At 45.9% G+C, this 13,830-nt stretch overlaps 2 protein-coding genes across 2 annotated transcripts in view; both read left to right on the top strand.

Moving 5' to 3' along the window:
• Nucleotides 1-8,159, top strand: part of LOC109884123 (POC1 centriolar protein homolog A) — a 39,556-nt gene extending 31,397 nt beyond the window's left edge. Inside the window, exon 9 of the mRNA XM_031825801.1 lies at nucleotides 7,829-8,159. The gene's annotated coding sequence lies outside the window, so the exon portion shown is untranslated. The remainder of the gene's footprint in view (nucleotides 1-7,828) is intronic.
• The window catches only part of LOC116374246 (POC1 centriolar protein homolog A), a gene marked incomplete in the record, with an annotated part of 56,047 nt that continues 50,047 nt past the window's right edge, over nucleotides 7,831-13,830 (top strand). The window contains 1 exon segment of the mRNA XM_031825802.1: nucleotides 7,831-8,029. Coding sequence (XP_031681662.1) covers nucleotides 7,832-8,029 — 198 coding nt within the window.

Here is a 13,830-nt window from a genome sequence, read left to right as displayed (position 1 = left end):
TCCTCCTCTCTTCTGGCACGTGATGGAGAACTGCTGTTCCCTCCTCTCTTCTCCCTCCTCTCTCCCTCCTCTCTTTCTGGCATGTGATGGAGACTGTGGCAGCCTGCTGTTCCCTCCTCTCTTCTTCCCTCCTCTCTTCCCTCCTCTCTTCTGGCACGTGATGGAGACTGTGGCAGCCTGCTGTTCCCTCCTCTCTTCTTCCCTCCTCTCTTCCCTCCTCTCTTCTGGCACGTGATGGAGACTGTGGCAGCCTGCTGTTCCCTCCTCTCTTCTTCCCTCCTCTCTTCCCTCCTCTCTTCTGGCACGTGATGGGAGACTGTGGCAGCCTGCTGTTCCCTCCTCTCTTCTGGCACGTGATGGAGACTGTGGCAGCCTGCTGTTCCCTCCTCTCTTCTTCCCTCCTCTCTTCCCTCCTCTCTTCTGGCATGTGATGGAGACTGTGGCAGCCTGCTGTTCCCTCCTCTCTTCTTCCCTCCTCTCTTCCCTCCTCTCTTCTGGCACGTGATGGAGACTGTGGCAGCCTGCTGTTCCCTCCTCTCTTCTTCCCTCCTCTCTTCCCTCCTCTCTTCTGGCACGTGATGGAGACTGTGGCAGACTGCTGTTCCCTCCTCTCTTCTTCCCTCCTCTCTTCCCTCCTCTCTTCTGGCACGTGATGGAGACTGTGGCAGCCTGCTGTTCCCTCCTCTCTTCTGGCACGTGATGGAGACTGTGGCAGCCTGCTGTTCCCTCCTCTCTTCTTCTCTCCTCTCTTCTTACCTCCTCTCTTCTGGCATGTGATGGAGACTGTGGCAGCCTGCTGTTCCCTCCTCTCTTCTTCCCTCCTCTCTTCTGGCACGTGATGGAGACTGTGGCAGCCTGCTGTTCCCTGACACATACAGAGAATTCTGAAAGTATTCAGACCCCTTTACTTTTTCCACATGTTGTTACGTTACAGCCTTACTCTAAAATGGATCAAATAAACAAAACATAACCAACCCATAACAACAAAGCAAAAACAGGTTTGTAGAAATTTTGCAAATGTATATATATATATTTTTTTAAACCTTATCTACATAAGTATTCAGACCCTTTGATATCAGATTCGAAATTCAGCTGCATCCTGTTTCCATTGATCATCCTTGAGATGTTTCTCTGACTTGATTGGTGTCCACTTGTGATAAAATCAATTGATTGGACATGATTTGAAAAGGGACACACCTGTCTATATAAGGTCCTACAGTTGACAGTGCATGTCAGAGCAAAAACCAAAGACATGATGTCGAAGGAATTGTCCGTAGAGCTCAGAGGCACAGATCTGGGGAAGAGTAACCAACACATTTCTGCAGCATTGAAGGTCCCCAAGAACACAGTGACCTCCATCATTCTGAAATGGAAGACGTTTGGAACCACAAAGACTCTTCCTAGAGCTGGCCGCCCGGCCAAACGAGCAATCAGGGAGAAGGGCCTGAACCTGAAGGTCACTCTGACAGAGCACCAGAGTTCCTCTGTGGAGATGGGAGAACCTTCCAGAAGGACAGCCATCTCTGCAGCACTCCACTAATCTGGCTTTATGGTAGAGTGGCCAGACAGAAGCCACTCCTCAGTAGAGGTACATGACAGCCCGCCTAGAGTTTGCCAAAAGGCACCTAAAGACTCTCAGACCATGAGAAACAAGTACAGAAGAAGATCCTTGATAGATCCTTGATTAAAAACCTGCTCAGGACCTCAGACTGGGGCGAAGGTTCACCTTTCAACAGGACAACGACCCTAAGCACACAACCAAGAAAACACAGCAGCGGCTTCAGGACAAGTCTCTGAATGTCCTTGAGTGGCCCAGCCAGAGCCCGGACTTGAACCCGATCAAGCATCTCTGAAGAGACCTGAATATATCTGTGCAGCCTGCTGTGCAGCCTCCCCATCCAACCAGACAAAGCTTGAGAGGATTTGCAGAGAAGAATGGGAGAAACTCCCTAAATGCAGGTGTGCCAAGCTTGAAACGTCATATCAATCAATCAGATTAATTTATAAAGCCCTTCTTACATCAGCTGATGTCACAAAGCGCTGTACAGAAACCCAGCCTGAAACCCCAAACAGCAAGCAATGCAGGTGTAGAAGCACGGTGGGCTAGGAAAAACACCCTAGAAAGGCCAGGAACATAGGAAGAAACCTAGAGAAGGAACCAGGCTATGAGGGGTGGCAAGTCCTCGATTATAACAGAACATGGCCAAGATGTTCAAATGTTCATAGATGACCAGCACGGTCAAATAATAATAATCACAGTGGTTGTCAATGGAGCAACAGGTCAGCACCTCAGGCGTAAATGTCAGTTGGCTTTTCATAGCCGATCATTAAGAGTATTCTCTACCGCTCCTGCTGTCTCTAGAGAGTTGAAAACAGCAGGTCTGGGACAGGTAGCATGTCCAGTGAACAGGTCATGGTTCCATAGCCGCAGGCAGAATAGTTGACACTGGAGCAGCAGCACGGCCAGGTGTGGAGGGAGAGAGAGAGGGAGGGAGAGGGAGGGAGAGAGGGGGAGAGGGAGGGAGGGAGAGAGGGGAGAGGGAGGGAGAGAGGGAGAGAGGGAGGGAGGGAGAGAGGGAGGGAGGGAGGGAGAGAGAGAGGGAGAGAGGGAGAGAGAGAGGGAGGGAGAGAGGGAGGGAGAGAGGGAGGAGAGAGAGAGAGGGAGAGAGAGAATAAATAAATACTTAAATTCACACAGGACACCGGATAAGACAGGAGAAGTACTCCAGATATACAAACTGACCCCAGCCCCCCGACACATAAACTACTGCAGCATAAATACTGGAGGCTGAGACAGGAGGGGTCGGGAGACACTGTGGCCCCGTCTGACGATACCCCCGGACAGGCCAAACAGGCAGGATATAACCCCACCCACTTTGCCGAAGCACAGCTCCCACACCACTAGAAGGATATCTTCAACCACCATGTTACCATCCTGAGACAAAGCCGAGTATAGCCCACAAAGATCTCCACCACGGCGCAACCAAAGGGGTGGCGCCAACCCGGACAGGAAGATTACGACTCAACCCTACTCAAGTGACGCACACCTCCCAGGGACGGCATGGAAAGAGCACCAGTAAGCCAGTGACTCAGCCCCTGTAATCGGGTTAGAGGCAGAGAATCCCAGTGGAGAGAGGGGAGCCGGACAAGCAGAGACAGCAAGGGCGGTTCGTTGCTCCAGAGCCTTTCCGTTCACCTTCACACTCCTGGGCCAGACTACACTCAATCATATAACCCACTGAAGAGATGAGTCTTCAATAAAGACTTAAAGGTTGAGACAGAGTCTGCGTCTCTCACATGGGTAGGCAGACGATTCCATAAAAATGTAGCTCTATAGGAGAAAGCCCTGCCTCCAGCTGTTTGCTTAGAAATTCTAGGGACAATTAGGAGGCCTGTGTCTTGTGACCGTAGCGTACGTGTAGGTATGTACGGCAGGACCAAATCGGAGAGATAGGTAGGAGCAAGCCCATGTAATGCTTTGTTGGTTATCAGTAAAACCTTGAAATCAGCCATTGCCCTTAACAGGAAGCCAGTTTAGAGAGGCTAGCACTGGAATAGTATAATCCAATTTTTGGGTTCTAGTCAAGATTCTAGCATCCATGTTTAGAAGTTTCTATCTCAAGGCCATCAGATTGTTAAACAGCCACCACTAACATTGAGTGGCTGCTGCCAACACACTGACTCAACTCCAGCCACTTTAATAATGGGAATTGATGGGAAATGATGTAAAATATATCACTAGCCACTTTAAACAATGCTACCTAACATAATGTTTACATACCCTACATTATTCATCTCATATGTATACGTATATACTGTACTCTATATCATCTACTGCATCCTTATGTAATACATGTATCACTAGCCACTTTAACTATGCCACTTTGTTTACATACTCATCTCATATGTATATACTGCACTCAATACCATCTACTGTATCTTGCCTATGCCGCTCTGTACCATCACTCATTCATATATCTTTATGTACATATTCTTTATCCCCTTACACTTGTGTCTATAAGGTAGTAGTTTTGGAATTGTTAGCTAGATTACTTGTTGGTTATTACTGCATTGTCGGAACTAGAAGCACAAGCATTTCGCTACACTCGCACTAACATCTGCTAACCATGTGTATGTGACAAATACATTTGGATTTGATTTGATTTAGTGCTTTATACGGGTAGCCGGAAAATAGAGCATTGCAGTAATCTAATCTAGAAGTGACAAAAGCATAGATTAATTTTTCTGCATCATTTTTGGACAGAAAGTTTAACATTTTTGCAATGTGACGTAGATGAAAAAAAGCTGTCCTTGAAACAGTCTTGATACGTTCGTCAAAAGAGAGATCAGGGTCCAGAGTAACGCCGAGGTCCTTCAGTTTTATTTGAGACGACTGTACAACCATCAAGATTAATTGCTGGCTTGCTTCTGAAGCTAAGCAGGGTTGGTCCTGGTCAGTTCCTGGATGGGAGACCAGATGCTGCTGGAAGTGGTGTTGGAGGCCCAGTAGGAAGCACCCTTTCCTCTGGTCTAAAAAATATCACAATGCCGCAGGGCAGCGATTGGAGACACTGTTAAACGGGTGTCCTGACTCTCTGAGGTCATTAAAGATCCCATGACACTTATCGTGAGAGTAGGGGTGTTAACCCCGGTGTCCTGGCTAAATTCCCAATCTGGCCCTCAAACCATCATGGTCACCTAATAATACCCAGTTAATCCACAATTGGCTCATTCATCCCCCTTCTCTCCCCTGTAACTATTCCCCAGGTCGTTGCTGTAAATGAGAACATCTCAGTCAACTTACCTGGTAAAATAACGGATAATAAAACAATTAAATATTGTCAGATTCAACAGAAGATCTCTTTTGTTTCTTGGGACCTAGAACAAGCATCTCTGTTTTGTCCGAGTTTAAAAGTAGAACATGTGCCGCTATCCACTTCCTTATGTCTGAAACACAGGCTTCCAGGGATGGCAATGTTGGGGCTTCACCATGTTTCATTGAAATGTACAGCTGTGTGTCATCCGCATAGCAGTGAAAGTTAACATTATGTTTCCGAATGACATGCCCAAGAGGTAAAATATACAGTGAAAACAATAGTGGTCCTAAAACGGAACCTTGAGGAACACTGCGCAACAGCTTTTTCAAACATTTTGGGAGATTCGATATAGGCCAATTTTAGTTTGTTATATTTTCTGGGTCAAGGTTTGGCTTTCTTTAGAGAGGCTTTATTACTGCCACTTTTAGTGAGTTTGGACAACAGATTTGGAGGAATAGTCCGTCATTTGCTTTCTAATGATCATGGCCTTTTCCTCAAAGAAGTTTATGAATTTATCACTGCTGAAGTGAAAGCCATCCTGGATGTCTTGGGGAATGCTGCTTTTTAGTTTTAGCTTTGCGACAGTATCAAAAATACATTTTGGATTGTTCTTATTTTCCTCAATTAGGTTGGAAAAATAGGATGATCGAGCAGCAGTAAGGGCTCTACGGTACTGCACGGTACTGTCTTTCCAAGCTAGTCAGAAGACTTCCAGATTGGTGGAGCAGCAGTGAGGGCTCTTCGATACTGCACGGTACTGTCTTTCCAAGCTAGTCGGAAGACTTCCAGTTTGGTGTGGCGCCATTTCCGTTCCAATTTTCTGGAAGCTTGCTTCAGGGCTCTGGTATTTTCTGTATACCAGGGAGCTAGTTTCTTATGACAACTGTTTGTTTTATTTAGTGGTGCGACTGCATCTAGGGTTAAATTGAGTTCCTCAGATGGTTAACTGATTTTTGTACTCTGACGTCCTTGGGTGGAGGGAGTCTGGAAGGGCATCAAGGAATATTTGGGTTGTCTGAGAATTGTGTGGCTTTTGATGATCCTTGGTTGGGGTCTGAGCAGATTATTGGTTGCGATTGCAAACATAATAAAATGGTGGTCCGATAGTCCTGGATTATGAGGAAAAACATTAAGATCCACAACATTTATTCCACTGGACGAAACTAGGTCCAAAGTATGACTGTGACAGTGAGTAGGTCCCGGAGACATGTTGGACAAAACCCACTGAGTCGATGATGGCCCCCGAAAGCCTTTTGGAGTGGGTCTGTGGACTTTTCCATGTGAATATTAAAGTCACCAAAAATGTGAATATTATCTGCTATGACTACAAGGTCCGATAGGAATTCAGGGAACTCAATGAGGAACGCTGTATACGGCCCAGGAGGCCTGTAAACTGTAGCTATAAAAAGTGATTGAGTAGGCTGCATAGATTTCAATACTAGAAGCTTTTTTTTTGTAAATTGAAATTTGTTATTGTACCGAAGAAGATTCGAGGCTGTAATCGCTGCCAAATGTGCTTCTGAAAAGTACTGAGTAAAGGGTCTGAATACTTATGTATATGTGATATTTAAGTTTTTTATTTTATACATTTGCACAAATGTATCAAAAAATGTTTTTTTGCTTTATCATTATGGGTTATTGTTTGTAAATTGATGAAGAAAAAAAACATTGAAGCAATTTTAGAATAACTTGTGGAAAAAGTTAAGGGGTCTGAGTACTTTCCGAATGCACTGTACACACACACACACACACACACACACACACACACACACACACACAACACACAACACACAACACACACACACACACACACACACACACACACACACACACACACACACACACACACACACACACACACACACACACACACACACACAGAGAGAGAGAGAGAACAATTAGACATTGTTCTTAGGGAGGGGCTAGTTACCCCTTAGCACCATATGTTTACATGCACAGTAATAATTACACATTGTTCTTAGGGAGGGGCTAGTTACCCCTTAGCACCATATGTTTACATGCACAGTAATAATTACACATTGTTCTTAGGGAGGAGCTAGTTACCCCTTAGCACCATATGTTTACATGCACAGTAATAATTACACATTGTTCTTAGGGAGGAGCTAGTTACCCCTTAGCACCATATGTTTACATGCACAGTAATAATTACACATTGTTCTTAGGGAGGAGCTAGTTACCCCTTAGCACCATATGTTTACATGCACAGTAATAATTACACATTGTTCTTAGGGAGGAGCTAGTTACCCCTTAGCACCATATGTTTACATGCACAGTAATAATTAGATATGAAAACTGATGGCAGTAGGCAGATTATACAATAGTAACCACCTCACACCGCTTGTCTTGATCAAAGTAAGTTTACACTTATTTAAAACACCTAGTTTTCAGAGTAATATTTCTAATTATTAGGACATGTAAACACCTTAATGGGCGTTTTCAGCTTTGTATTTGATCTGGGTGTGTGCTAGCAGCAGCCGAGCGAGCCTCCCTCTTTAGTGCCAGTGAAGTGAGTTTGGAACAACTGAATCTATGGGTCTAAGAAGTCGTTTCCACATACAAACTTAAAAATGTCCGAAGATGCCTCCCAAAAAGTAACATGGGTTGCTTGTTGAACGTTTTCTTGTGATTGACGATTTTTCAATTTTTCTGCATTTATCAAGAGTCCCAATCGTGTCCATGGAAACATTATTATTAGGAGAAACCGTTCTTCTTGCAAAAGCATGTAAACATTTTAATCAAACTATTATATTAATCTGAATATCCACAACAATACACACCGACGGTTAAGATAGACAGACAACAATGGAAGGGGAAAACTTTCTGATTAGTTTCTAAGCCCCCGTTTCTATCTGTTTTGAGAGATACTGAGAATATATTTTATATATATTTTATATATATTTATGTCTAAGGTGCTTTCTAATTAGTAAACAATCCTCTCCGGGCGTCATAGACATGTTGTACTCAGTTTTCCACTTTTCTACCCAACACAGGCTATGGTGTGGAAGACTAATTTTAAATCAACTGACTACGGAGAAGTTCTACAGCAGACGGAGACCTGCGTCGACCTTGGAGGAGGCGGAGCAGCTGCAGGAGGAGGAGCTGCAGGAGGAGCAGCTGCAGGAGGAGGAGGAGGTACAGGAGGAGGAGCAGCTTTCCCTGGAGACTCCAGGAAGTCCTTGCTCCATAGGCAGGTAAACTACCATATACCACGGAATGTTTGGAATGTCCCTCTGATTTTTTGGGGGGGAATGTTCGCGGGATGACTCTGTGACAGGATGTAATTGGTTCCAGGCCCAAAGCTAGGACTGCATCCCAAATTACATCCTATAGGGCTCTGATGAAAAGTAGTGCAGGAAATATAGTGAATTAGGGTGTCATTGTAGTTCTCCTGATGGTTGAAACATCCTCATCTCAATCAGGGGTGCCAGGTAGCCTAGTGGTTAGAGCGTTGGACCAGTAACCAGCAGGTAGCCTAGTGGTTAGAGCGTTGGACCAGTAACCAGCAGGTAGCCTAGTGGTTAGAGCGTTGGACCAGTAACCAGCAGGTAGCCTAGTGGTTAGAGCGTTGGACCAGTAACCAGCAGGTAGCCTAGTGGTTAGAGCGTTGGACCAGTAACCAGCAGGTAGCCTAGTGGTTAGAGCGTTGGACCAGTAACCAGCAGGTAGCCTAGTGGTTAGAGCATTGGACCAGTAACCAGCAGGTAGCCTAGTGGTTAGAGCGTTGGACCAGTAACCAGCAGGTAGCCTAGTGGTTAGAGCGTTGGACCAGTAACCAGCAGGTAGCCTAGTGGTTAGAGCGTTGGACCAGTAACCAGCAGGTAGCCTAGTGGTTAGAGCGTTGGACCAGTAACCAGCAGGTAGCCTAGTGGTTAGAGCGTTGGACCAGTAACCAGCAGGTAGCCTAGTGGTTAGAGCGTTGGACCAGTAACCAGCAAGTAGCCTAGTGGTTAGAGCGTTGGACCAGTAACCAGCAGGTAGCCTAGTGGTTAGAGCGTTGGACCAGTAACCAGCAGGTAGCCTAGTGGTTAGAGCGTTGGACCAGTAACCAGCAGGTAGCCTAGTGGTTAGAGCGTTGGACCAGTAACCGAAAGGTTTACTTGATCGAATCCCCGAGTTGACACGTTTTAAAATCTGTCCTTCTGCACCTGAACAAAAGCAGTTAACCCACTGTTCCCTGGTAGGCCGTCAGTGTAAATAAGAATTTGTTCTTAACGCTACCCATCCCTGTCGCGGGATCATTTTCGTCAGCAACTGTTGAATAGCATAGCGCAACAGTCAAATAATATTACTAAAATATATTCATATTCATGAAATCAGAAGTGCAATATTGAAAAACACAGCTTAGCCTTTTGTTAATCCTCCTGTCGTCTCAGATTTTGAAATGATGCTTTACAGCGACAGCAATCCAAGCGTTTGTGTAAGTTTATCGATAGCCCTACAAAACATTATGTACACCTAGCATCAGGAAGCTTGGTCACGAAAATCAGAAAAGCAATCAAATGAACCGTTTACCTTTGATGATCTTTGGATGTTTTCACTCATGAGACTCCCAGTTACACGACAAATGTTCCTTTTGTTCCATAAAGATTATTTTTATACCCAAAATACCTCCGTTTGTTTGTCACGTTATGTTCAGAAATCCACAGGAAAGAGCGGTCACGACAACGCAGACGGAAATTCCAAATAGTCTTCATAATGTCCCCAGAAACAAGTCAAACGTTTTTTATAATCATTCCTCGGGTAGTTTTTAAAATATATATTTGATAATATATCCACCGAGTGTGTAGGTTTTTCAATAACAGCGGGAGGAACAATGGTGGCTTTACTCTGTAGCGCAAAAACTCACTCTGAGAGCCCCCACCTATCCACTTACGCAATGTGATCTTTCATGCTCATTTTTCAAAATAAAAGCCTTGAAACTATGTCTAAAGACTGACACCTTAGGGAAGCCATAGAAAAAATAATCTGGTTGATATCCCTTTAAATGGAGGATAGGCATGCATAGGAACAGAAGGGTTTCAAAATAAGAGGCACTTCCTGATTGGATTTTCCTCAGGGTTTCGCCTGTAATATCAGTTCTGTTATACTCACAGACAATATTTGGACAGTTTTGGAAACTTTTAGTGTTTTCTATCCTAATCTGTCAATTATATGTATATTCTAGCATCTGGTCCTGAGAAATAGGCCGTTTACTTTGGGAACGTTATTTTTCCAAAAATGAAAATAGTGCCCCCTAGCTTCAAGAGGTTGTTAACTGACTTGACTAGTTAAATAAAGGTAAAAATGGAAATAAAGAAATCAGTAGCTGAAGACTACAGCAGCTTCACCTGAGAGTAGATGGATGCAGAAGATCCAATTAGGAGGAAGCAGAATAGCCCTGGTGCTTCTGGGAATGTACCAGTGAGGGTTGCTGCTCTACCTGAATGTACCAGTGAGGGTTGCTGCTCTACCGGAATGTACCAGTGAGGGTTGCTGCTCTACCTGAATGTACCAGTGAGGGTTGCTGCTCTACCTGAATGTACCAGTGAGAGTTGCTGCTCTACCTGAATGTACCAGTGAGGGTTGCTGCTCTACCGGAATGTACCAGTGAGGGTTGCTGCTCTACCTGAATGTACCAGTGAGGGTTGCTGCTCTACATGAATGTACCAGTGAGGGTTGCTGCTCTACCTGAATGTACCAGTGAGAGTTGCTGCTCTACCTGAATGTACCAGTGAGGGTTGCTGCTCTACCTGAATGTGCCAGTGAGAGTTGCTGCTCTACCTGAATGTACCAGTGAGAGTTGCTGCTCTACCTGAATGTACCAGTGAGGGTTGCTGCTCTACCTGAATGTACCAGTGAGGGTTGCTGCTCTACCGGAATGTACCAGTGAGGGTTGCTGCTCTACCTGAATGTACCAGTGAGGGTTGCTGCTCTACCTGAATGTACCAGTGAGAGTTGCTGCTCTACCTGAATGTACCAGTGAGGGTTGCTGCTCTACCTGAATGTACCAGTGAGAGTTGCTGCTCTACCTGAATGTACCAGTGAGGGTTGCTGCTCTACCTGAATGTACCAGTGAGGGTTGCTGCTCTACCTGAATGTACCAGGGAGGGTTGCTGCTCTACCTGAATGTGCCAGTGAGAGTTGCTGCTCTACCTGAATGTACCAGTGAGGGTTGCTGCTCTACCTGAATGTACCAGTGAGGGTTGCTGCTCTACCTGAATGTACCAGTGAGGGTTGCTGCTCTACCTGAATGTACCAGTGAGGGTTGCTGCTCTACCTGAATGTACCAGTGAGGGTTGCTGCTCTACCTGAATGTACCAGTGAGAGTTGCTGCTCTACCTGAATGTACCAGTGAGGGTTGCTGCTCTACCTGAATGTACCAGTGAGGGTTGCTGCTCTACCTGAATTTACCAGTGATGGTTGCTGCTCTACCTGGATTTACCAGTGAGGGTTGCTGCTCTACCTGAATGTACCAGTGAGGGTTGCTGCTCTACCTGAATGTGCCACTGAGAGTTGCTGCTCTACCTGAATGTACCAGTGAGGGTTGCTGCTCTACCTGAATGTACCAGTGAGGGTTGCTGCTCTACCTGAATGTACCAGTGAGGGTTACTGCTCTACCTGAATGTACCAGTGAGGGTTGCTGCTCTACCTGAATGTACCAGTGAGGGTTGCTGCTCTACCTGAATGTACCAGTGAGAGTTGCTGCTCTACCTGAATGTACCAGTGAGGGTTGCTGCTCTACCTGCATGAACCAGTGAGGGTTGCTGCTCTACCTGAATGTACCAGTGAGGGTTGCTGCTCTACCTGAATGTACCAGTGAGGGTTGCTGCTCTACCTGAATGTACCAGTGAGGGTTACTGCTCTACCTGAATGTACCAGTGAGGGTTGCTGCTCTACCTGCATGAACCAGTGAGGGTTGCTGCTCTGGGTTTGGAGATTCCCCTTCCTTCCTTCCTTCCTACCTCCCGCCCTCCCAGGCTGCCTCGTTTCTTCCCTGCTCCTACTCCACCTGTCTATCTCCCTCTTCCTCTCTCTCTACCTTCTAGCTTCCCCCTCTCCACCCTCCCTCCCTGTCCTCTCATCCCCTCCCTCCTCTCTGAGGGGTCTCTATGTCGTGTGACATGCTGAGGGGTCTCTATGTCTTGTGACATGCTGAGGGGTCTCTATGTCGTGTGACATGCTGAGGGGTCTCTATGTCGTGTGACATGCTGAGGGGTCTCTATGTCGTGTGACATGCTGAGGGGTCTCTATGTCGTGTGACATGCTGAGGGGTTCCATTTGGGATGAAGCCTCTGTCTGATGTAATGGTCTCTAATAGCTGTTACCCAGTCTGGTCATTATAGACTGACCTGAAGACTACAGCCTGGTCGTTATAGACTGACCTGAAGACTACAGCCTGGTCATTATAGACTGACCTGAAGACTACAGCCTGGCCATTATAGACTGATCTGAAGACTACAGCCTGGTCATTATAGACTGACCTGAAGACTACAGCCGGGTCATTATAGACTGACCTGAAGACTACAGCCTGGTCAATATAGACTGACTTGTAGACTACAGCCTGGTCATTATAGACTGACTTGAAGACTACAGCCTGGTCATTATAGACTGACTTGAAGACTACAGCCTGGTCATTATAGACTGACCTGAAGACTACAGCCTGGTCATTATAGACTGACCTGAAGACTACAGCCTGGTCATTATAGACTGACCTGAAGACTACAGCCGGGTCATTATAGACTGACCTGAAGACTACAGTCTGGTCATTATAAACTGACCTGAAGACTACAGCCTGGTCATTATAGACTGACCTGAAGACTACAGCCTGGTCATTATAGACTGACCTGAAGACTACAGCCTGGTCATTATAGACTGACTTGAAGACTACAGCCTGGTCATTATAGACTGACTTGAAGACTACAGCCTGGTCATTATAGACTGACTTGAAGACTACAGCCTGGTCATTATAGACTGACCTGAAGACTACAGCCGGGTCATTATAGACTGACCTGAAGACTACAGCCTGGTCATTATAGACTGACCTGAAGACTACAGCCTGGTCATTATAGACTGACCTGAACACTACAGCCTGGTCATTATAGACTGACCTGAAGACTACAGCCTGGTCATTATAGACTGACCAGAAGACTACATCCTGGTCATTATAGACTGACCTGAAGACTACAGCCGGGTCATTATAGACTGACCTGAAGACTACAGTCTGGTCATTATAAACTGACCTGAAGACTACAGCCGGGTCATTATAGACTGACCTGAAGACTACAGCCGGGTCATTATAGACTGACCTGAAGACTACAGCCTGGTCATTATAGACTGACCTGAAGACTACAGCCTGGTCATTATAGACTGACCTGAAGACTACAGCCTGGTCATTATAGACTGACCTGAAGACTACAGCCTGGCCATTATAGACTGACCTGAAGACTACAGCCGGGTCATTATAGACTGAACTGAAGACTACAGCCTGGCCATTATAGACTGACCTGAAGACTACAGCCTGGCTATTATAGACTGACCTGAAGACTACAGCCTGGTCATTATAGACTGACCTGAAGACTACAGCCGGGTCATTATAGACTGAACTGAAGACTACAGCCGGGTCATTATAGACTGACCTGAAGACTACAGCCGGGTCATTATAGACTGAACTGAAGACTACAGCCGGGTCATTATAGACTGAACTGAAGACTACAGCCTGGTCATTATAGACTGAACTGAAGACTACAGCCTGGTCATTATAGACTGCCTTTCTCTCCAGTGACCCGGGGTTTGATTCCCTGCCCTGCCGTCCACTACAATATGTGTTGTAGGCCTAGTCCCTCTGTGTTCCTCTCTCCCCCTGCATCTCAAATGGCACCCTTTGCCTTACATAGTGCACTACCCACATAATAATCACAGTGGTTGTACTGGGTGCAACAGTTCAGCACCTCAGGAGTAAATGTCGGCTGAGTAGTCAGAGGTCAAGACAGCAGGTGTGGTGGAGAGAGAGGGT

The sequence above is a fragment of the Oncorhynchus kisutch genome, linkage group LG5 (assembly GCF_002021735.2).
Source record: "Oncorhynchus kisutch isolate 150728-3 linkage group LG5, Okis_V2, whole genome shotgun sequence".
Taxonomy (NCBI): Eukaryota; Metazoa; Chordata; class Actinopteri; order Salmoniformes; family Salmonidae; genus Oncorhynchus; species Oncorhynchus kisutch.
This window is presented reverse-complemented; position numbering and strand designations above follow the sequence as displayed.